Source organism: Epinephelus fuscoguttatus, linkage group LG19, assembly GCF_011397635.1.
Source record: "Epinephelus fuscoguttatus linkage group LG19, E.fuscoguttatus.final_Chr_v1".
Taxonomy (NCBI): domain Eukaryota; kingdom Metazoa; phylum Chordata; class Actinopteri; order Perciformes; family Serranidae; genus Epinephelus; species Epinephelus fuscoguttatus.
The window spans coordinates 19,891,215-19,910,515 of record NC_064770.1 but is presented as its reverse complement, the minus strand read 5'-3'; the positions used below and the strand labels follow the sequence as shown (position 1 = coordinate 19,910,515).

The following is a 19,301-nucleotide window of genomic DNA, read 5'->3' as shown; positions in this document are numbered from 1 at the left end:
CGGGGTAATTTCACCAAATACATGTAATGAAAACAAAATATAGTGACAGCGTGAGAGATAGATTTTTGATAGATTTGGTTGGTTCAGATGCTGCTGAGACAGTTTAAGAGGACTGTATGTGTGTGTGTGTGTGTGTGTGTGTGTGTGTGTGTCAGTGCCACAGATGTGATGTAATACCCTCTAAACACATGATGTGGATGAGTGTTTTCAGGGATATGCTGGTGCTGAACACTTTATGGGCTCTAGAAGGTACTGAGGTTTAAATTAAACTTGTATGTTACATTTATTTGGTCCTATTGCATAGCTGTAATTCCAGTGCAGGTGTGCTTCCTGCTTCATATATTAGATTGATCCAGCATTTGTAGCAAAGTAGAAATTTTATATCTCTTATGCAGTTGTGTAAGGTAGATGTGACTGGCCCCAGTGCGCGCGCACGCACGCACACTCACACTCCATTGCTACTGACTATTTTCACTATGACAGAGATGGGTTTGACTACAGGTGTATTTCAGAGGTGCCAATTTCCCCTATTGTTCTGAATATGACAATATTCTTAATTTGATACAGGTCATGTAAACGGCATAGTCCATGTAAATTTTCCAAATTAAGCCATATTTCAATTATAGCATTTTCCAGTTAAGATGTGGGACATGCGGGTGTTATCTGGGTTTCAAAAGCATGTGGAATATGCGTCTCAACTGGGGTTTTTATCACATTTTGCGACACACAGCCTCTTGTTATTTAATGGTTGGCTCTTTGTGTTCATGTGAAAGACTTGGATATCAGCAGGTTTTTGGATATGTGCAATTATCGTAACAACAACCTTTTGAAGAAGCTGGTTGAAGGTATGAAAGATGGAGGCTGCGTTTGCACGGCCAAACAAGTCCGCCACTGCTAAGAAAATTTTGACAATGCAAAGCAGCAAAATGACAAGCAGCTCCAGTTGTTCCAATTTTTCTGTATTTTTGTGTGATGAACAATATGTTATGGCACATTAATGATAATACGCACAGCTGCATGTAAACGGGAGTATTAGTGGAATATTCATTTTAATTAGCCACGTAAATAGCTTAGTAGCAATATTGTCTTTTTTGGAATAAGGGCTAAACCCAGAATATTGAGCTCAGTCACACTCTGAAGTCATCAAAATTCGGCGCTTGGGCAGTGACTTGTGCCATCAGAACCCAACGAAAACAGGTGTCCTTTAACATTGGCAGGATACGCGGCCGGTTGCTGTTATAGTTTAATGGCATCAGGAGGAAACATGGTGGGACAAGTACGAAAGTTAAGGTGGCGAATGTCTGAATGGGGCGGGAGGGTTGGTGGATGGCTCCATGAAACACTGACAAAAGCTGACTTTCACCTGGGAGAGTGGTGTTTGCGTCCCGTAAGATTCAAAAGCCAAACCCTGTGTTTGTGTTGCCTAAACCCAACTATGTGTGTTTGTTGTTGAAGGAAATAAACGTCAATTTGTGGTGTTGTACCGATGTAGTGCATTTATTTTGAAAGAGACTCTATGCAAATGTTAAATTTCCTGTGACAATGGAAGTGTATCTTGAAAGAAGAGAACTTGACACAGTGTCCCTGAGCATCAGCAACCAACGTTGCAGTACCAAAAGTCCGTTGATATGTGACAAGGTGGGAGTGAGAATGTGTTGGAATATTTGTGTAATCATAGTGACTATTGGAGGACCCACTCTCTGTATAGAAACCCCAGGGAGTATTAGCCGCTTTAAAATGGACTGATTAAACGGAAAGTGAGAGCTGTGATTGACGGTGACAGAGAGCTTAATTATGGCTGAATGACACAGAGTTTGTCTGCTGTGGTCCATTAATCCAAGAGTAGGTTTAACTGACATCCCCAAAGAACCAGATGGTCCCCAATGGGCTCAGGTGCACAGATTGCTCCGTACAGTATCAACAAGTCCCAGTGCAGAAACTCTCACACATCAAAATGCCAACATGTGTATGCATAACTAATCTCATTGACACATATGGTTGCACTCTGCTCTGGGAACATACACATTACTGAGCCTTATAATAATCCCTCTTCTGTCATCCCCTGGGGGGCTTCTCCCCGTGCCCCCCGTCCCCCCGTCCCTCTTCTCCACGTCTTATTTCTGATTTAAGTGCCTCCAATACCATCCGTTTTCCCCTTTCAAGAGCTCTTCTGTAACTCACAGGAACACATTTTGCTCTGGCCGTTGAAGGGCTCTCAGGTGAGGCAATTTTCAGCGCAGACTTTTTAAGTAAAGGTGGGAATTGATTTAATAATTTATTTCACACACAGGGATCTCCTGTCCTCCTGATTGTACTATCTCTGGTATCTAATGGCTCCTTTTTCTACCACTGCTAGTTTTTCTTTTTCTAGTAGACCAGTGTCTGGTGAGAGCAGAGGGGCTTTCAAGTAAAGCTGGGTGATATAGAGAAAATCAAATGTCATGGTATTATTGACCAAATACCACAGTATTGATATTGCGACAATATTGTAGGATTGACTATTGGCGCTTCCAGCAAAATATTGACACAATGAGATGTTTGATAAATTCTCATCAGTAGTGTGAATGTAATGACTGACAGGCATCTAAAACAATCTGTTAAGTTCAGAAATCACTTTACTGTAACTCAGCCTTTAAAACCAGGATAAGACACCACCTATGATACTCAGTATTCCAAAAATCTAAGATGATATCTAGTAATTCGAGCTGATCTTTGCCTTAAAACGAGATTCAACTAAAACATATAAAATGCATGCATGTTAGACTGTGTCTTTGACAACCCAGTGTCTTATCCGTGTAAAATTGGAACAAACAGATTAAATTTGGCTCAGTTTACTCTGCACAGAAACAAGGCTTCTCTTCCAGACAGAATTTGAATAGAGCTCTGCTCAAAGTTTGGCTACAACTGCCAATTATCTTTATCTCTGAAGTCCCTGTAACCTTAACCAAGGTTGCGCCTGACGATTCTTTGGTACGTGTGAACATGTGTTTCTGTTACAGAAAAGTGTCAGGGACAGAGAAGTACAGGAACATTTCAGCGGTACAGTTCTGGTTACACCGGCACCATTTATATTTTCTGGCAGTGAGTCACAGGCTTGTGTTTTGAGGAAATGTCAGATGATTAAACAATAAAATCCACATCTTTTGCAGGCTGATGATTAGTATTTTGCCAGTAAGAGAAGTGGTGAGGTTTTTGCCGAAAATGAACTTGATATCGAGCCCTGACATGGATGGTTGTTGCGAGGGCTGCAGCTATCGATTATTTTAGTAGTCAAGTATTCTATCAAATATTCCATTGATTCATTGAGAAATACTTTTGCTGTATTAAATAATAATAGTAAGTAGGCTATATAAAAGAGAGTACTGTAATGATAACAATAGCATGCTGCCCTCAATCTCCACTGCCCTGAGACTACTTCGCTGGGAGGATGCTAGCCGATTAGACGGACCTTTAGTTAGCATTTGTAGCAACTCAAATTCAGCCAGCACACAAACCCCAGCACTGCGGGCCTTTATCTCCACAGGGCTGTCAACTTTTCAAAAAACCTCAGTGAGTGAGTGAGATTCAGCGGGGCCAACCACAATTTTGTTGTTTAGGCCTACACATTAATACCTATTAATTATTATCTATTAATATCACAGATAATTATGTTTTAATACTTCCTTTTTCTTTTCTTTACCAAATAAAGCAGGTAACCACAAAACCTTAATTTAACATATTGTGGCCTATTACACGGACATAAATTTATATTAAAAAAATATTAATATAAATTTGTCCCTTGCATTTGTCATGAATCATGTTTCTGATTTGCATTGTTTTACATCATTTTAGTGTGGTGACTACCAAATGAACTCATAAGTACAATTCCAGTCACATAATTTCAATCACATAAACAAACAATGGCTCAATTCTGCTAAATATGTCCATCAATGAGCATATGCTCAGTTAGCGCCCAAAATTTATGACAACACAATTTTTCGCGTATCTACTGCTTGCTCTGCTCAGCTGCTTGAAAGGATAGCTGCTGCAGCAATAGGCTACTATTTTAATTTAGCTGCTAACATAAAGTACTCTCACAACACATGTAAGAAACTAAATGTAAATTTTTTTTAAGATAATTTTTTGGGATTTTTCACCTTTAATGGATAGGACAGGGTGAGATGGGGAGAGAGAGTGGGGGAATGACATGCAATAAATGTTTGCAAGCTGGAATCGAACCCGTAACTGCTGCAACGAAGCATTGCCTCTGTATGTGGAGCACAGGCACTATCCACTATGCTACGGACAAATACCTGGAGAGGAATTCAAGACTTGAAATATTTCTTCTTCCTCTTCTTACAGGAGGGCATCATTCGTCATTGTAGGTAGTAGTAACCTAGTTATGTAAGGTGGCACCTCCTACCGTACAGGAGTGGAACGACTACCAGCACTTTTTTTTTTGAGTGAGAAATTGGAGGTTTGGTGTGAGACCGTGTGAAATCAACCAATTGAGTGACGAATGCATGAGAGTTGGCAGCTGTGTCTCTACTAGCAACCCAATTGATTTTCGTTAAATGCTAGCATTACCTGGGGTCCGCTCTGTGGACTGCTTACTGCTGAGATGCTGAAGCGTTGACGTCATGCTATTGTGGTAGGCTAGTTCGGCTTTACAATAGACGCACTATGCAAAGTTTTCATTTTGTTTCAGCTTGAAATGCTCCCAAACTGCGGACACTTTTGGTCGTTATCTCTTCGCTTTGCCCCTCGATATTTTCTCTCCCTTCCTCAATTTTGCAATTACACACCATCAAATTACATCACCTGTCCACTGCATAAGTGCATGGTGTGACAGGAATAATCATCCATGTGAAATGATGTATGCTTTATACTGTTTAACGAAGCTTTGCTGAGTTTTAATAATCAAGTAACTCCAGTTCCTCGAGGAGTTGTTTCAGCCTTAATTTTAGCAGTCGTCTTTGACTTGAGCCTGGTTAAGCCTATAAAGTCAGCTAGCTTTCTGTATTTCTCCCAAATGCTTCCATCTTTCTATCCTCAGTGCTTTCTGTTAATAAATGAACTTGTTTTATACATTATAGAATATTCTCAAAAGAATTAATTTTCCTGGTTTGACGTACAGACGTTATTGCAGAGCAATATATACCATTCCTCCTCAGAGCTGTTCATATAAGCCTGTAAACACACATGTGACTCCCAGCACAGCTGCGCTTGTATGTCTAATTTGTTACAAGTGAAATGAAATACAGCAGAGTCTCCATTGGTCTACAAGAGAAAGCCTCAGCGGGAGCTTTCCTCAGAGTCCAGGATTATCATACAAATGACAGCCTTTTGTCCTTAAGACAATTTCTTATTGGCTGTCGCCTCCACATCTCCCCTCGCTCAATCTCTGTCTAGGTCTGCTCTCTGCCATCCTTTTTCCCCATGCTCCTTTCTTAATTCTTCCAGTCCAGCCTTAATCTCGTAAGGCCAATGTAAAACATGATCCATCAATACTGTCAGTGTTCGTACCAGTTTTACTATGCTTTGACTTCTCTACAAGGTGGACACCTGAGTCTCTTAGCGAGCCTTTCACAGCTCATGCAAGTTTCAGCTGTGTCATTTTAGGAAGTTTAGAGAGCTGATAGCTATCTCTATCAAGTGTATTGGGATCATGGATGTATTATGCATCATGTCTGCAGAGCCAGCACTGGCACAATGGGAAGCTATTAGCAACACAAATTGCTTGTATGATGAGAAGAGTCACTCTGTGAAAAGGTGATTTTATCAGATTTGAGGCTGGCCGTGAGAGAAGGGGTGATGTGGGAGCATGCAGACCGGTAAACATCTGGAGTGAAGTTAACTTAAAAACACCCAGTTGCTAATGGAAATCAATTGGGGGGCTTTTGCATAGTCGATTGGAAGCTGGAGGCCTAGAGTGGGGTAAGCTAATAAAAACCAAAGCATCAGGCCTGACGAATGTCCCTTCCTATTAATTAAAAAAAAAGTGTCTGAAAACAACATCCTAATTAATACTGGCAGAGAGGCAAGGTTGCCAGTGGGCCTGGACATGACAGATAGATCTGTTTGAGAACAAATAAGAGAGCACTGTGGGAGGACTGAGGGCTCATATACAGTCTGAGAGCGATCCTGCTGCAAAGAATATCGTGCACATGATGCCTGGTGAACATGAGCCACTGCTCTCTCTGTGAGAAGGCCGTGTACAGTACAGAGAGGACATTACCTGAAGGCAGCATGAGAGACACTTCAATTTGGCCGTTCAATCAGAGTTTATTGCATTTTTTCTTTGTTTCTTGTACCCCAGTAACCCCTGCAGCCTGCTGCTATGTGTAGACCATTTAAAATTAGACATATATTGGATATATGTTTAAGTTATCCTTTATTTATTGTTACTAATTAGCAATAGCACAAGAGAGAACAGAGTCAGTGCAGTGTGTGTCCCTGGAGGTCATTTAGACACATGGTTCTTTTGTTTTTAGAACTTTTATCTTTGCTTTTTATAGGCTAGATATTGAATTCCCTAAACAGCCTTTCAGTTAGACGACCACTGTCAACACTTAGGAGTCTTCCTGCTGTGGATACTAACACAGCCATGGGGTCGACTAGCATGTGTCTGAGCACTTCTGGGCTCTAGCGGTGCTCGATGTTGCTGGAGGGTCCCCGTGGCATCAGATTGAGGGCAGGGAGCTGCTGTGCCACGCTATTGCGGGGGATCGCAAACACGGTTGTCCGCTGATCACAGCTCCCCTATTCCCAAACTGTGTTAGTTTAATACACCACAGGACTTTCAAATCCAAACAGCCCCAGAGACACCAGGGACAGGCAATAAAGATGATTTCTCTCATGTTTCACTCACTTGTCTTTCTCAGAGTGGCGATTCGAAGATGAAGCAGATTGATATCTCACTGTGATTTGATCAAATGTTGAATGCCCGCGCATATCCGAGGCTAATGCAATCTGAAGGGATAGAATGTCATTGGAGGGCTTTTAATAGAGTTGTGCTTCAATTTAAGCCATATTTCCTTGCAGGATAGAATAATTGCGGTCTTTTTTTAAGTGAGCAATTCATGGAAGTCATGCTTTTGTGTTAATTCAACACTGAAACATCCATTGTGATCTGCTTGTACTCCAGGTCAACGAAGGAGATGTGTCAACAGATCCTTCTATAAGCAATAAATACTGAGTTATTATTTCAGGAAAGGATGATGCAATGCCGGTTTACGTCAGGGAGCAGGAGGGGAAGAATGGCTGGAGCACTTCCACAGATGATGTATGGAGAGTTTGAATCCATGGGAACCCTGGCGTTAGTCAGGAAATAGCTCTGAGTTAAGGCTACACTGCACGCTCACTTACTGTCAAGACGCCGAGGAATACATTACACATTTATTGTAAACGATGGCTGCTGTTTTCCTGCTGTGCTTTGCCGAGCCCAGTGAGGTAGAGAGAGCGATTGTCGGAGGTTGTAGACATATGCACGTTCAGATTAAATAATAGAAAAATCTGTCACGACAGAGACTGGTTAATTTCCTCTCTTAGTTATACAAAGACAAGCAGAGAAAGAGACTCTTTAAAGGTCTCAGTAATCATTAAGTCATTAGAAAGTACTTGCTTGTTTCATTGGAGTGTTAAAACCAATTTTATGGCAGCAACGAGAGGCATTAATAAAAATCTGACATTCTTTTCAGTCAGCACGAACTCATGCATTGTCAGTGTTGAAAGAAAAATGTGCCTTTTACCACAAGAAAATGATTTTCTTTTTTCTTTTTTCTAAGCATATTCCCATTTCTCTTCCATCTTTATTCCTCTCCACCTGCTATTAGCGCAGTGTAATGTGTGTGGCTGTTGTGTATCTGGGTCAGGGACAAGCTGTCCTGTTGACCATTGGTGAGATGAAGCTGCGTACACCTTGCCTCTCTTAAGCTGTCAGCGCGGTCTTGTGGTGATGTGCAATTTGTTTGCCTCCATTGAATTTCTCCTGCCCTCGTTTAGTCTGTGTATGTTATTATTGAATGTCTTTGTCTCCTTTTTGCATGCTTCGCTCTCTTAGCTGTGCCCTCTTTTCTCAAAGGCACCCCATTCATCTTAAGCGAAACAGTATGTTGAGTAACGAACTTCACACTGGTTTACGGCCGTCAGCATTCATCTCTAGAATGGTTCTCCAGGAGCTGCATGTCTTTTCCAATGAATGGGAACAAACGTTTTAATAATAACATTTCCACTAGTGTTAGCCATTACCTTTTCTAACCTTTACATCTTATAAATATTCATGAAATAAATGCCACGATGGTTGTTTGTCGTCGTTTCCATATCACAGCAGTAACAGACTTGACATGCAGACCTCTACTCAAACAGTTTTTCTGTTTTAACTGTTGGCATTCAGGTTAATCCCTTCTCTTCCCGTCTAGAGCTTTTTAATATTTATTCAGTTTTTATTTTTCAAAGGCAAGTGGCAAATCTGAATTTCCTTTTTTTTTTTGGCTTGCTTTCAATTAAATCTTGATGTCACTGATCTCACTGGGAGGTATACAGGGTAGAATTTTTCACTCAGTTTCCTTATTTCTTGTTTCTTTTCTTTTTGTTTGTTTGTTTTGGGTTTTTTTTATACTTGACTGGTATGAATACTATTTCTGAGTTGTGTGTGGAGGTTGTGATGAGCCAATGCTGTGTTGTTGTGCACGCATAGTTTTGGGTTACTTTAGTCTCTTCCACTGTGTCATTAGATGGCCAGTGCTGTGTCATTATGGAGCACAGGCATGGGTGGAAGCAGCAGGAGAACAAGGTTCAGCTCTCTCTCAAAGATCCTCCTCCGCATGTCCCCCCTCTGTCTTTCTGTCCATCTGTCTGTGTGTATTTATCTGTCTGTTTTTTTTTTTGTGTCTGCTCTCTCTCTGTATCTTTCTCCCTCCCTCCCTCTCTGTCTTTCACACTCCAACTCTCAGAGTGTACATACAAATGCAGAAATGCTAATTCTCTCCCCAGGCTCAGGTTTGAAATGTTATGCCATGCCCCTTTCTTCACGTTCTCTTGTTTCCAGCTGTTAAAGCTGCTGCTCTTGCTTTATTAAAGCCCATGAGATGATTTGAGATGCTCGACTCAAAAATAATTAATTAGTTTGATAAACCTACATTTTGAATGCGGAGCAGAGCAGAGAGAAACAGAGGAGGACCTCTTTGGGGGTTGTTCTCTCCTTGTGAATCTTAAGGCCTAGACACACCAAACCGACATCAAAGAACCGGGGGCAACGGAGGCCAACTGTATGTCGCTTCATGTGGCTTCTTTGTCGGACAAAATGTTGCGTTTGAACACACCACAAAGGCGACAGCCACTTGCCAACTAGCATGTACATTCTGCGCCTGCATGAGCAACACATTCTCACTCAGACCTTGTCACATATTGACGTTTGGACATGGACTGTCTACGTCCACATACGATGTGAAAGGTACCCTGGGTGTGTTGGTTGTTGACGTTCTGGAACACTGTGTCAGCTTCTGCCTGTTACATGTATTGTCTTCTTTTAAGATACACTTCTGTTTTCACAGGAAATTTAATGTATACATACTGTCTCTTGCAAAATGACCACACTACAACAGTACAACACTGCAAATTGATGTTTTTTTTCTTTCACTAACAAACACACATGGTTAGGTTTAGGAAAAAAGAACAGGGTTTGGCTTTTGAATCTTATGGGACACAAACACTGCTCTCATGGGTGAAAGTCTGTGATAGGTGGACCCATTCTCCAGCCCTTCCCCCAGCCCCAGTCGGACTTTAGCCATTTTAACTTTCCTCCTTGTTCCGCCGCTTTTCCCCCTGACTCCACTGGGCGCAGTTTAACTACAACTGGCCATGTTTCATGCCAACGTTAAAGGACGGCTTTTTTGTCAGTGTCTGACACTGCAAGTCGTTGCCCAAGTGCCAGATTTCGAAACACTGCTCTCTTGGGATGAAAGTCAGTGTTTGTTGGACCCTTCCACCACCCCTCCTGCCTGCCCCTGTCGGACTTTTGCTGCCTTAACTTTCGTCTTTGTGTATCATGCCGACGTCAAAGGACACCTTTTTTGTTGGTTTCTCACACTGCAAGTCACTGCCCAAGTCACAGATTTCGATGTCTTAAGAGTGAGACTGGGCTCACATGAGAGGAAATAACTCTCCATACCAGCAGGTAGCTGAAGTCTGTATTTTCATTCAAAAAGAGAAACCAGGATCACTAGTTAGCCAGTTAGCACGTAACACAACACACTTTGATGTTGAAAAAACAAAGAATATTTACCATGAGCTAGTTAACAATAACAAAAACAGTTACGAACCGTTTCTGTTAAAGTTAAGTTTGTTTTGATCTCGCTCCCTCTTGACTTTAGTCATTTGTTTGCTTTTCTCACTTCTGTTTCTCTTCTCATGAGCAAAACTGCCAGAGTGGTTTCACTCACTGGTTTCACTCCACTGCCTCAGACACCAATTCGACACTCTGGATTGGCAAAAAAAAAACAGCTGGTAAGAGCCAACCAGTGCCAACAGTGCGGGGTATACCGCAAAAACTAGGGCGACAGATGCTCACTGATGGCCCAGCAAAGACTGATGGCCGACTGTCAGCACAGTGTGTCAGGCTTTTACATGATCCACCAAAATGTTTGCGCCTTATTCCAGTGACATGTCTTTTTTTCTGCACAACAACATCTCAGCAGAGTTTTTCTGTTATGTAATCATTTGTTTTCCCTGTGCTTTTTGGGGGGCCCTGAGGGACAGATTTGTGGCCATTGCCCAGAGGTGCCATCGTGATGTGTCTCTTTTGTTTTGATATAATTCCCTTTATGAGTTTTTAATGTGTTTTTCTCCCCCATTCTCCCCTTAGATTAAAGATCCCAACTCTCAATCTATCCCACAGCTCAAGTCTTTATTGGGCTATATTTCCACTTTACTTTTCATCCTCTGTTGTACACTCAAGTGGAAAATCTCTCCCTTAGAGAAACACATTGAGGGCAAAATGACCTCTGAAATGATCCTCTTCTCTTGGGAAGTTATCACAGCTTCTTCTCACAGAGTTTGAAGAGGCTTAAAGGACTCTGATGAATGAAGACATGCATGGATGGCTGAATTTAGGAACTTATGTCACCTTAAGTGACTGTAGGTGAGAGCAAACAGGCAGTAAGAAACTGGATATTTGGCAAAGAATAGAAAAACACTGTCATGGCCAGGCGTGGAGGTGCAGCGCCTGATGGATTTGGTTGTAAAAACAGAACATTAGCTTGAGGAAAAGCAAACATTAAAGCTTTTACCATTTTGGTTTGCTATGAGGATGATAACCCAAAACTCGACACAGTGGAGCTTTTAAGAAGACCTGCAATGCATGTGCAATGATCTGATGTTGCTGTGGGAAACCTGACAAAAAGCACATTTCTATTCATAACACACAGGGTGGTTTTAGTTTTTTATAGATGGCTGAGAGAATTACTTCCCCAAGTGTTTACCAGCCTTACATTTTAACACGTGAATCATCTTGATTGCATCATCATTTTAATAAACCTAGTTATCGTTTAGTCTTTTTGATTATTTTTCAAGTAAATGTACGCAACAATAGTGTATTTGCCAAGTGGCAACCACCAAGGCAAAAAAATGAGCCAACATGGATTTGCTAAAAACCGTAGTTCTTTGAATGGCCACTTGAGGCTGGCTCCAAGAGCGAGTAAATCCCCATAGACAGCAGAAAAATAAACATGTTTACAGCCTGGTACAAAAAAACAGCTTTGGTCTCCATAGTTAATTTTGACCTTCATCACAACTGCACGGGGGAGGAATTATGACATAACTCACCTGTTTTACTACATTTTATTTAGGCTTAAAGTTACACATGTTTAAGGCCAGGCCGCTTTGAGTGACAGGCTGTATGCGAGGCCTTGCTACAGTCTATGAGCCAGATCCATCCCTCGCCTCTCCACAGCTCCACCCTCTAATCCAAAATTGGTCACTTCAGGCTCCAAAAAACCAAGACGGTGACCACCAAAATGTCGAACTTCAAAACAAGAGTCCACAAACCAGTGGATGATGTCACAGTAGCTATGTCCATTATTTTATACAGTCTATGGTATAAGCACACTACAAAAACAAAAAAAACTGTTGACTATAGTTTCTAATATTGGCCTTTTCAAGATGGTTACTATTGTGGCTAAAGGGATACTTGATGATTTTCAACCAGCTTTATGTCCTAACAATGTGGGTAGTATGTGTAAATGAACTATGGTAAATGTCCCTTCATTTTACCAGCCAGATCTCCTTCTGATTTTCCAACGAAAATCCACCAAATGCCGTGAAACATGTCATCCGACTGTGGGGTTGTCGCTTGAACTGTAGATTGTACTTCCTTGTTTTTGTTAAACCAAAGCTTTCTTTTCTGAGGCCAGTGTATTGTTTTAATATTTTGCAATGCAAGTGCCTTATATCCTCCTGAGACCCTGCGTCCGCATATGAGGACATCACATTTTGGGTTTACTTGACCTTATACTTCATTCTTCTTGACTTAGACCTGTTGTCCTCGTTCATGGACACTTTTTGTGCCATCTAGTGGTAGTAAGAGCACAATTACACTAATCCAAGTACAAACAAGATGGCAGCTATCTGTATCGATCCCAACACAAAAGTGGCCAAGGTTCCCTAGTAAGACACCGTTAATTAGTAAGTACTCATTTGAAGACATTGGCGCTTCACTGTCGTCTCATTTGAGGACATTGGAACTTTATTATCTATGGTAATGTTTAGTTTTCTATACTTTAAGTATACAAAAAATAGCTAGGAGAAATATGCATACCAAACAAAAGTTAGGGGCTCTTTCGATTGCTCTTTTGGTGCCTTATTGCCTTCCTGGGACGACCTGGGTGGTATTTTCTTTGTGATTATGTCTGACCATGTGGATTTATGCAACTTGTAAATGAGATGTGATGTGAATAGCAAGGCTTTATAAGGAAAATGTGATATGCATTGGGATTTGTAATGCCATTGTATGCTGATTTTTGATGATGATACTGCTTATCCTGTGACTTCTTTTTTATTTATTTATTTTTATTATTATTTACTTACTTATTCATGTATTTTTTTTTTATTTTTATTTTTTTTTATTTTTACTTTTACTGGTAGGGTCTGTTTCAGTTTCATCTTTTTTGTCGTTTTGAGCTTTTTCACTTGTATGGTACATCTTGTATCCTGAGTGATATTACTGTTTGTACTAAAAAAAAAAAAACAATTAAAAGAGACTTACAAAAAAAAAAAGAAGTTTGGGTCTCAGGAGAATGTTTACACTGCACTACAAATGCCGGCAGTGTGACGAGGCTCTGGATGTGAATTCTGCACCAAGCACTGCTGCTTGGGCATTTTGATCTGAGGCCAGAGATGAAAAATGTGGCAAAAAGGCCACAGTCGTCACATCAGCCATTCAGTCTCAGTGGAGGAGGGACAAATACACCGAAGACAGACACCTTACATGTAGTGCTTAAGAACAACAATAAGGAGAGTTCTGTTAATATACTGTATACGTATTATGTTTCCTCTCATGAACCCACACAGACCGGCTGGTCCGTTCTCTCTCTCCGCTTGCTTCAGCCTTCCCCTCATCCAAAGCAAATACTTACCTAGTGCCAACATGTTAACTTCCGTGGATACTCCGTATCATCACGACCAGACAAAACCAAAGCATCTCGGCTTAAAAAATGCTGCACCTCCAAAGCACACTCTAACTGTCCCAGCTCAGCGCTTCCTGGCGATAAATGCTTTGCTAGACCCAAGGCCATAATTTGTTAACAACTGGCCACCATATTGTTTGTGGATGAGCAACACAAATTAATACCAGTGGGATTGTAATTGGTCTGGTTTGGTGAAGTGCACTCAGGTGGTAGATTTTCTACCTCTTGAGCAAAAGTGAATACCACAGCCCTTTTTCTGTGTTTTCTCTGTCATCTCAGGAATTTGCGTCTTTTCACGGCACAGACAGTCCAGTTTTATGAAAAGACCATCTCTCCAGCAGTGACTACTTCTTTAAGTGCTAAATCATTCCACCATTGCCAGGTCTTGCACTGAATGTAAAAATTTTTACCCTAATGTCATTGCATGCATTCTACTCTCTTTTTTTCTTAAATGGATGAGTAATGATTTACTACAGAAAACTGGTGATAATGGGCCACAGTGGTATTGACTGTTTGATTGGTCTGTACACGAAAGAACTCAGCCAGTCGTATGGTCGATTAGCTCAGTACAACTCACCTGTCACACAGGCACAAAATCTTTTCTTACTTGCCACACTGCAAACACTGCGGGGTGTCTCGTCTCTGCAGCAATTCATACCAAGGCATTTTCTAATCCGAAGCTGCAATTACACACCCCTGAGCTTTTTTGCGAGCCTGGGGAAGCTGTGTGTATCTGCATGTCCCTCTGTTTTCCATCATGTGTATAAAAGCCTTATTGTCAGCGGGCTGCTCAGAGCGGAGGCAGCCATCAACAAGTTGGAGCGGGGCTATCGGCTTCGATGGCTGAACACACACACTCACAAGTATGTGTTTGCTCACATACGCTCATGTGAGAGGGAGGGAAAAGACAACGAAGCCTGTGTTGCTATAGCAACAATGAGGAGAGTTACCCCCGCCCCCAAATATTGCTGGGAAAGTGCCAGTTTTGGTCTGTGCGTGTCTGCGCGTGTCTGACCATGTGCGGTGGTGGTCACAGCGTCACTCTGGAACCCTGGGAAGACCCTCCTCTCCTCCCCATCTCTTCCTCTTCCTGCAGACAGAATAGATTGCAGTTGTTCTGCCTCTCTTTCATCTGTCCGTGTGTTGTGGAGACCACCAGGGAGCCGCGGCCTGGCGTTTTGTCATCCTCGACCTGAGTCATCCACTCTTTCCTCCATAGGATGAAAGGAAAGCTACTGAGAATTCTCCCCTGAGGTGGTCAGACAGGAAATGCAGTCACTGTCGGTCTGTCTGGTTATGTGTTAGAGCTCCACGTAAGAGAGCCATCTGAAGAGAGTCTCTTTTTCATTTTAATCATACCTCTCCACGAGCGTCCATGTCAGATGGGCATGTGAATGGTGTAATAATCCTAATGACCCTGCCACAGGTGTGTAGTTCAGGCCTCTGTACAGTAGATGTCTATGTGTGTGTCCTTCTGTAACAGGAGGGTGCCTGAATGGAAAGGGAGAAAGAGCAGTAATTATGGCCTCCAATGTTCAGCAGAAACATCAGAGGGAAGTAATTTGTTGCTCTATATTTAATCAGTGGAGATAACGAGACTGACTGCAGCTGTCTAGGCCTTTGGGCAGCCGGACAAGCTGGAACACCATTTCCTCCAAAACCCATTAGTCTTTAATGCAGCCAGTCACAATTTCCATAGTTTTCAGTGTTCAAATAATCATTATCACCATTTCCATCTCCAATTTGCTCAATTGTACACTTTTTCTTGCTCACCTTTTATTCTATTCCCTTTTATCTCCCAGCCCTCCACTTGTTTCTTCTCCTCTGACTCCAGAAAAGAAGTATTTTATCTCTTTAATCACCTCCTCTTTTTTTCTCCTCTCTGTTGCACCCTCCCTGTCTTTGTCTCTGCCCATCTCTCCATCCCTCCCTCAGGGTGCAGGTAGAGTTCTATGTGAATGAGAACACTTTCAAGGAGCGCCTCAAGCTGTTCTTCATCAAAAACCAAAGATCCAGTGAGTTGCCTGTGTTTGGGATCACAGTTTCGTTGTCTGCAATTAGCTGGGTGAATTCTCTGTGCGCTGTGTGTTTTTCTTTCTTTTTACACGAGTTGCTGTTACTGTTTCACTTCAGTGTGTGATGTGCCGCCATTCTTGCTCTGCATTTCATCACAGTGGTTCAGCTTGTCCACTCTTTGTTTTTTATACGTCTGTGTCATGAGTTAGATCATCTGTGGACTCATTTATAGACATGTTATACCTTTATTATATTCTCTCCTGCGTGCATAAAATCTAACATCATAAAACCCTAACTTGAAACAGGTGTCTTATCTATTTTGTAATCATTTTTGCTTTCATCCTTTTTTATTAAGAGGTAAAACGCTGCCTGAATAACATTATGTAATATAAATATTGGCGTAAGGGATACAAGATTAAATTTCAGCAGACAAGATAAAATAGTCAAAATTTTCTGCTGCATTAAGCCAAGCATGGCTGCGCATGCTTTATTGAAAAGATGTGATGAATAGTGTTCTGGAGAACAATCTGAGGTACTGGTGAGCTTTTTGGTAGTGATGATAAATGGTTTATGAGCAGCTGTTGGTTCCCCAGAGCTCCTCTGTTTTGTCTTCGCACTGTCTTCTACCTTTATTAGCATCTTACGTGCGTAGAGCGAAGAATCTCACAGAGCTTTATTGAGTGTCATATTTTTAACTCATGCATGAAGAATATTAAAAGAAACACTTGTAAACACATTAAAATCTGTCTTTGTAAATTCAGCTGCTGATATTTTATTTCTAGTGACATATCTTTTTTTTCCCACCGCAGGTCTGCGAGTGCGAATGTTTAACTTCGCCCTGAAAGTGCTCAGCTGCCTCCTCTATATTGTCAGAGTCTTATTGGACAACCCGCAAGACGGAAAGCAGGACTGGTGAGAGAAATGGTGATAACAGGGGTTTAATGAGGTGAAACAAAGTCTTTGTGAGTGTTGAGGCCTGATAGCAGGAACAAGTGCACCAGGTCAATAAATGAGATAACAGTGTGTGTGTGTATAGAGTATCCTGTAAAAGGATTGGATGTGAGATGATGGTGGGAGAAGAGAAGAGAGGGGGTGGCGATGCAATCAGGAAGGTAAACTGATATTTGGACTGAGCTGAGGGTTCAGTTTTGGTGAGAGGAAGTCACTTTTATTGCTGTTTTTGTGGTTTTGTTTCTCCCCCAACTGCAGCGGGAGCGGAGTCAACTGCACTAAACAAAACACATCATCCCATCCCTGGAGTGGGTTTGACTGGTGAGCATGCGAGTCTCTCATTAGAAGTGATGGCCTCTGCCTGCAGACAAGGACCATGAAACCGCACACCCTAGAGGAAAGGCTCCCCAACACCGGCCTGCTAGACGGAAACGTCGTATAACGCAATCGATGCAACTTCACTTTACCGATGCAACTCACAATGCTGATATTGAGCATTACAGATCCACATTCATTTGTCACAATCCAACCGTATTGATTACCTGTCAACATAATATGTATGTAGTGCCTGTGCAGCCTAATCAACAGCGATCTAGTGGAGATAAAGCGTGTAATATACAGCAGCAGAGAGCGGGGGAGAAACCAGGAAGTGTGCACGGACCTGAGGCTGTGCCATGTCTCCTGCTCGGGGACCTATTGATCTAATTGGTGGCTGGTGACACTGGCTAAGCTCTGGCTCCAAATGAATAAGGAGCCTGACAGGGTGAGCTCAGGAAAGGGATGGGCCGCCTTCTGCTTCAGGCAGCAGACTCGTAGGAGCAAATCAGAGCGCAGGCAGGCAAGCAGCCACAATAAACCCCAGGGTGTCTTTGGGAGAAGAAAAAAAACGGCCTTTCTCTCACAATAAGGCTGTAAATTTCCATTTGGCCGTGTGAATATTACTTTTCTCCAACAATATGAGCACATTGGCAGCTGGGCACTCTACTGTTGTTCAGTTGTAAACAGTGTAATTAAATTGAGCATAGTGACATGAGTTTTGTTCATGGTCCCTTCAAAGTGGCATTGTGTTGGGCAGAAAATGATTTTAATGTATCTTCCATTGTGGGAAATGCCTCCATCTAATTTTTGTATCTTTTTTGCCCTGTCTCTCTCCCCTGCTCTCTATTCTTGCCTTTTTTCCACTGTGCAGGAAACTGATCATCTGGGTGGATAGACCTCTACCGCTGTGGGCACTGCAGGTCAGTTAGATCAATACACTCCTGTGTAAACAAAGCCTCAGTCTGTTCACACATATATCTGCATACATGAACGCACTCACACAGTGCTGGGTATAATCTGTGCGTTCTCTATTTGTTGGGATTGTCTGTGTTTAATTTGGATCATGTGATTCCAGGGTTAAATATGTGAAATCAGATCATTTACCCTGACTCGGCTTTGCACTTGCAGTGTGATTAGATGCACATAAATGTACACAATCAGACACCAGACTGTCTCTTGCTTCACTTAAATCTGTTCCCTCTGAAACTCAATCATCAGCACGCCTACTGATTCCACCCACGCTCTCCTCTTCCATCTCTGCGACTCCTAATTTCTCTCTGCTCTGGTCTCTCTCCGACTCCTCTCTGTCTCCGCTCTCCCTCTGTGTCTGCATCTCTCCGTTTCTCTATAACTCTCTCTCTCTCTCTTTCATTTTGCAGGTGCTTGTGGCTTTCATCAGCTTTTCAGAAACTATGTTGCTCGTGTACCTCAGCTACAAGGTGAGTTACTCACCACCCCATAACAGCCAGTCTGAAGCTCTTTGTGATGTCTGTGGCTACGATGTGTGGCGTGTGTGCATGCATGCAATGTGCTTCAAGGTGGTATTTGTCCACTTTGCACTCCTCTGTGTGTGCTCACTCGACTAAACTGAAGTCTGATGCCCCTCAGCGGGCCTTAGCATCATCCTGTTATTGACACATCAGAAAAACTTTAGGGGAGGCCCCTGTGTTGCTGCAATGGGGGGCCGATCAATCAACGGGTTGCCCTGCTTTTGATGCACCTGACACTATAAGCCTATAAAGGGCTCACTCTGCAGATTACTCTGGAGGCTAGAGGCCTTAGCATTTAGAGCTGACTGATTCCTGTGGACATACCCCATGCCTGTCCACCTACACTAGTTAGATTCAGGTCAGCCATATGCAGGTGGCAGACACATAAAAACAGCCAAGGCTGACATGTTAATTGCATGGAAAAGCTTCGAGGAAAGAGAGTAATGCTCTCTCCTTTCTCAAGGGGCTGCACAATGGAGTTGTATAAGCCTTCATACATCCTGATCAATTCTGTGGTGCAAAAGTCCGTCAATTCGTTCCCTTCCACTCTCCACGATCAGGCCCCTTTATGTGGTAATTCCCGAAGGTCGCCATGACAATGGAGTTTCCTGACCTCTGCGTGTGGTTTGTGTTTCCAGGGCAACGTTTGGGAGCAAGTATTACGTGTCCCCTTCATTCTGGAGATGATCAGCGCCGTTCCCTTCATGATCACTGTGAGTGGAAGGACTTGACAGCACACCACCTGTTTTCAAAACCTGCCAGTGTAATTCAGAAAATGACATCACGACGAGCACATGCTCACACAAACCCTCTCCTTGCAAGAGATCCTGTGAATGTGTACAACATATGAAAAAAAAAAAAAACT

General features: G+C 42.2%; 1 protein-coding gene across 2 annotated transcripts in view; it reads left to right on the top strand.

Annotated features, from left to right (window-relative positions):
• LOC125879750 (potassium channel subfamily T member 2) overlaps positions 1-19,301 on the top strand; it is a 56,327-nt gene that overhangs the window by 1,940 nt on the left and 35,086 nt on the right. For both annotated transcript variants that reach the window (XM_049561800.1, XM_049561798.1), the window contains exons 2-7: positions 15,597-15,676; positions 16,487-16,589; positions 16,887-16,949; positions 17,818-17,866; positions 18,326-18,385; positions 19,075-19,149. In XM_049561800.1, coding sequence (XP_049417757.1) covers positions 15,597-15,676; positions 16,487-16,589; positions 16,887-16,949; positions 17,818-17,866; positions 18,326-18,385; positions 19,075-19,149 — 430 coding nt within the window. The remainder of the gene's footprint in view (positions 1-15,596; positions 15,677-16,486; positions 16,590-16,886; positions 16,950-17,817; positions 17,867-18,325; positions 18,386-19,074; positions 19,150-19,301) is intronic.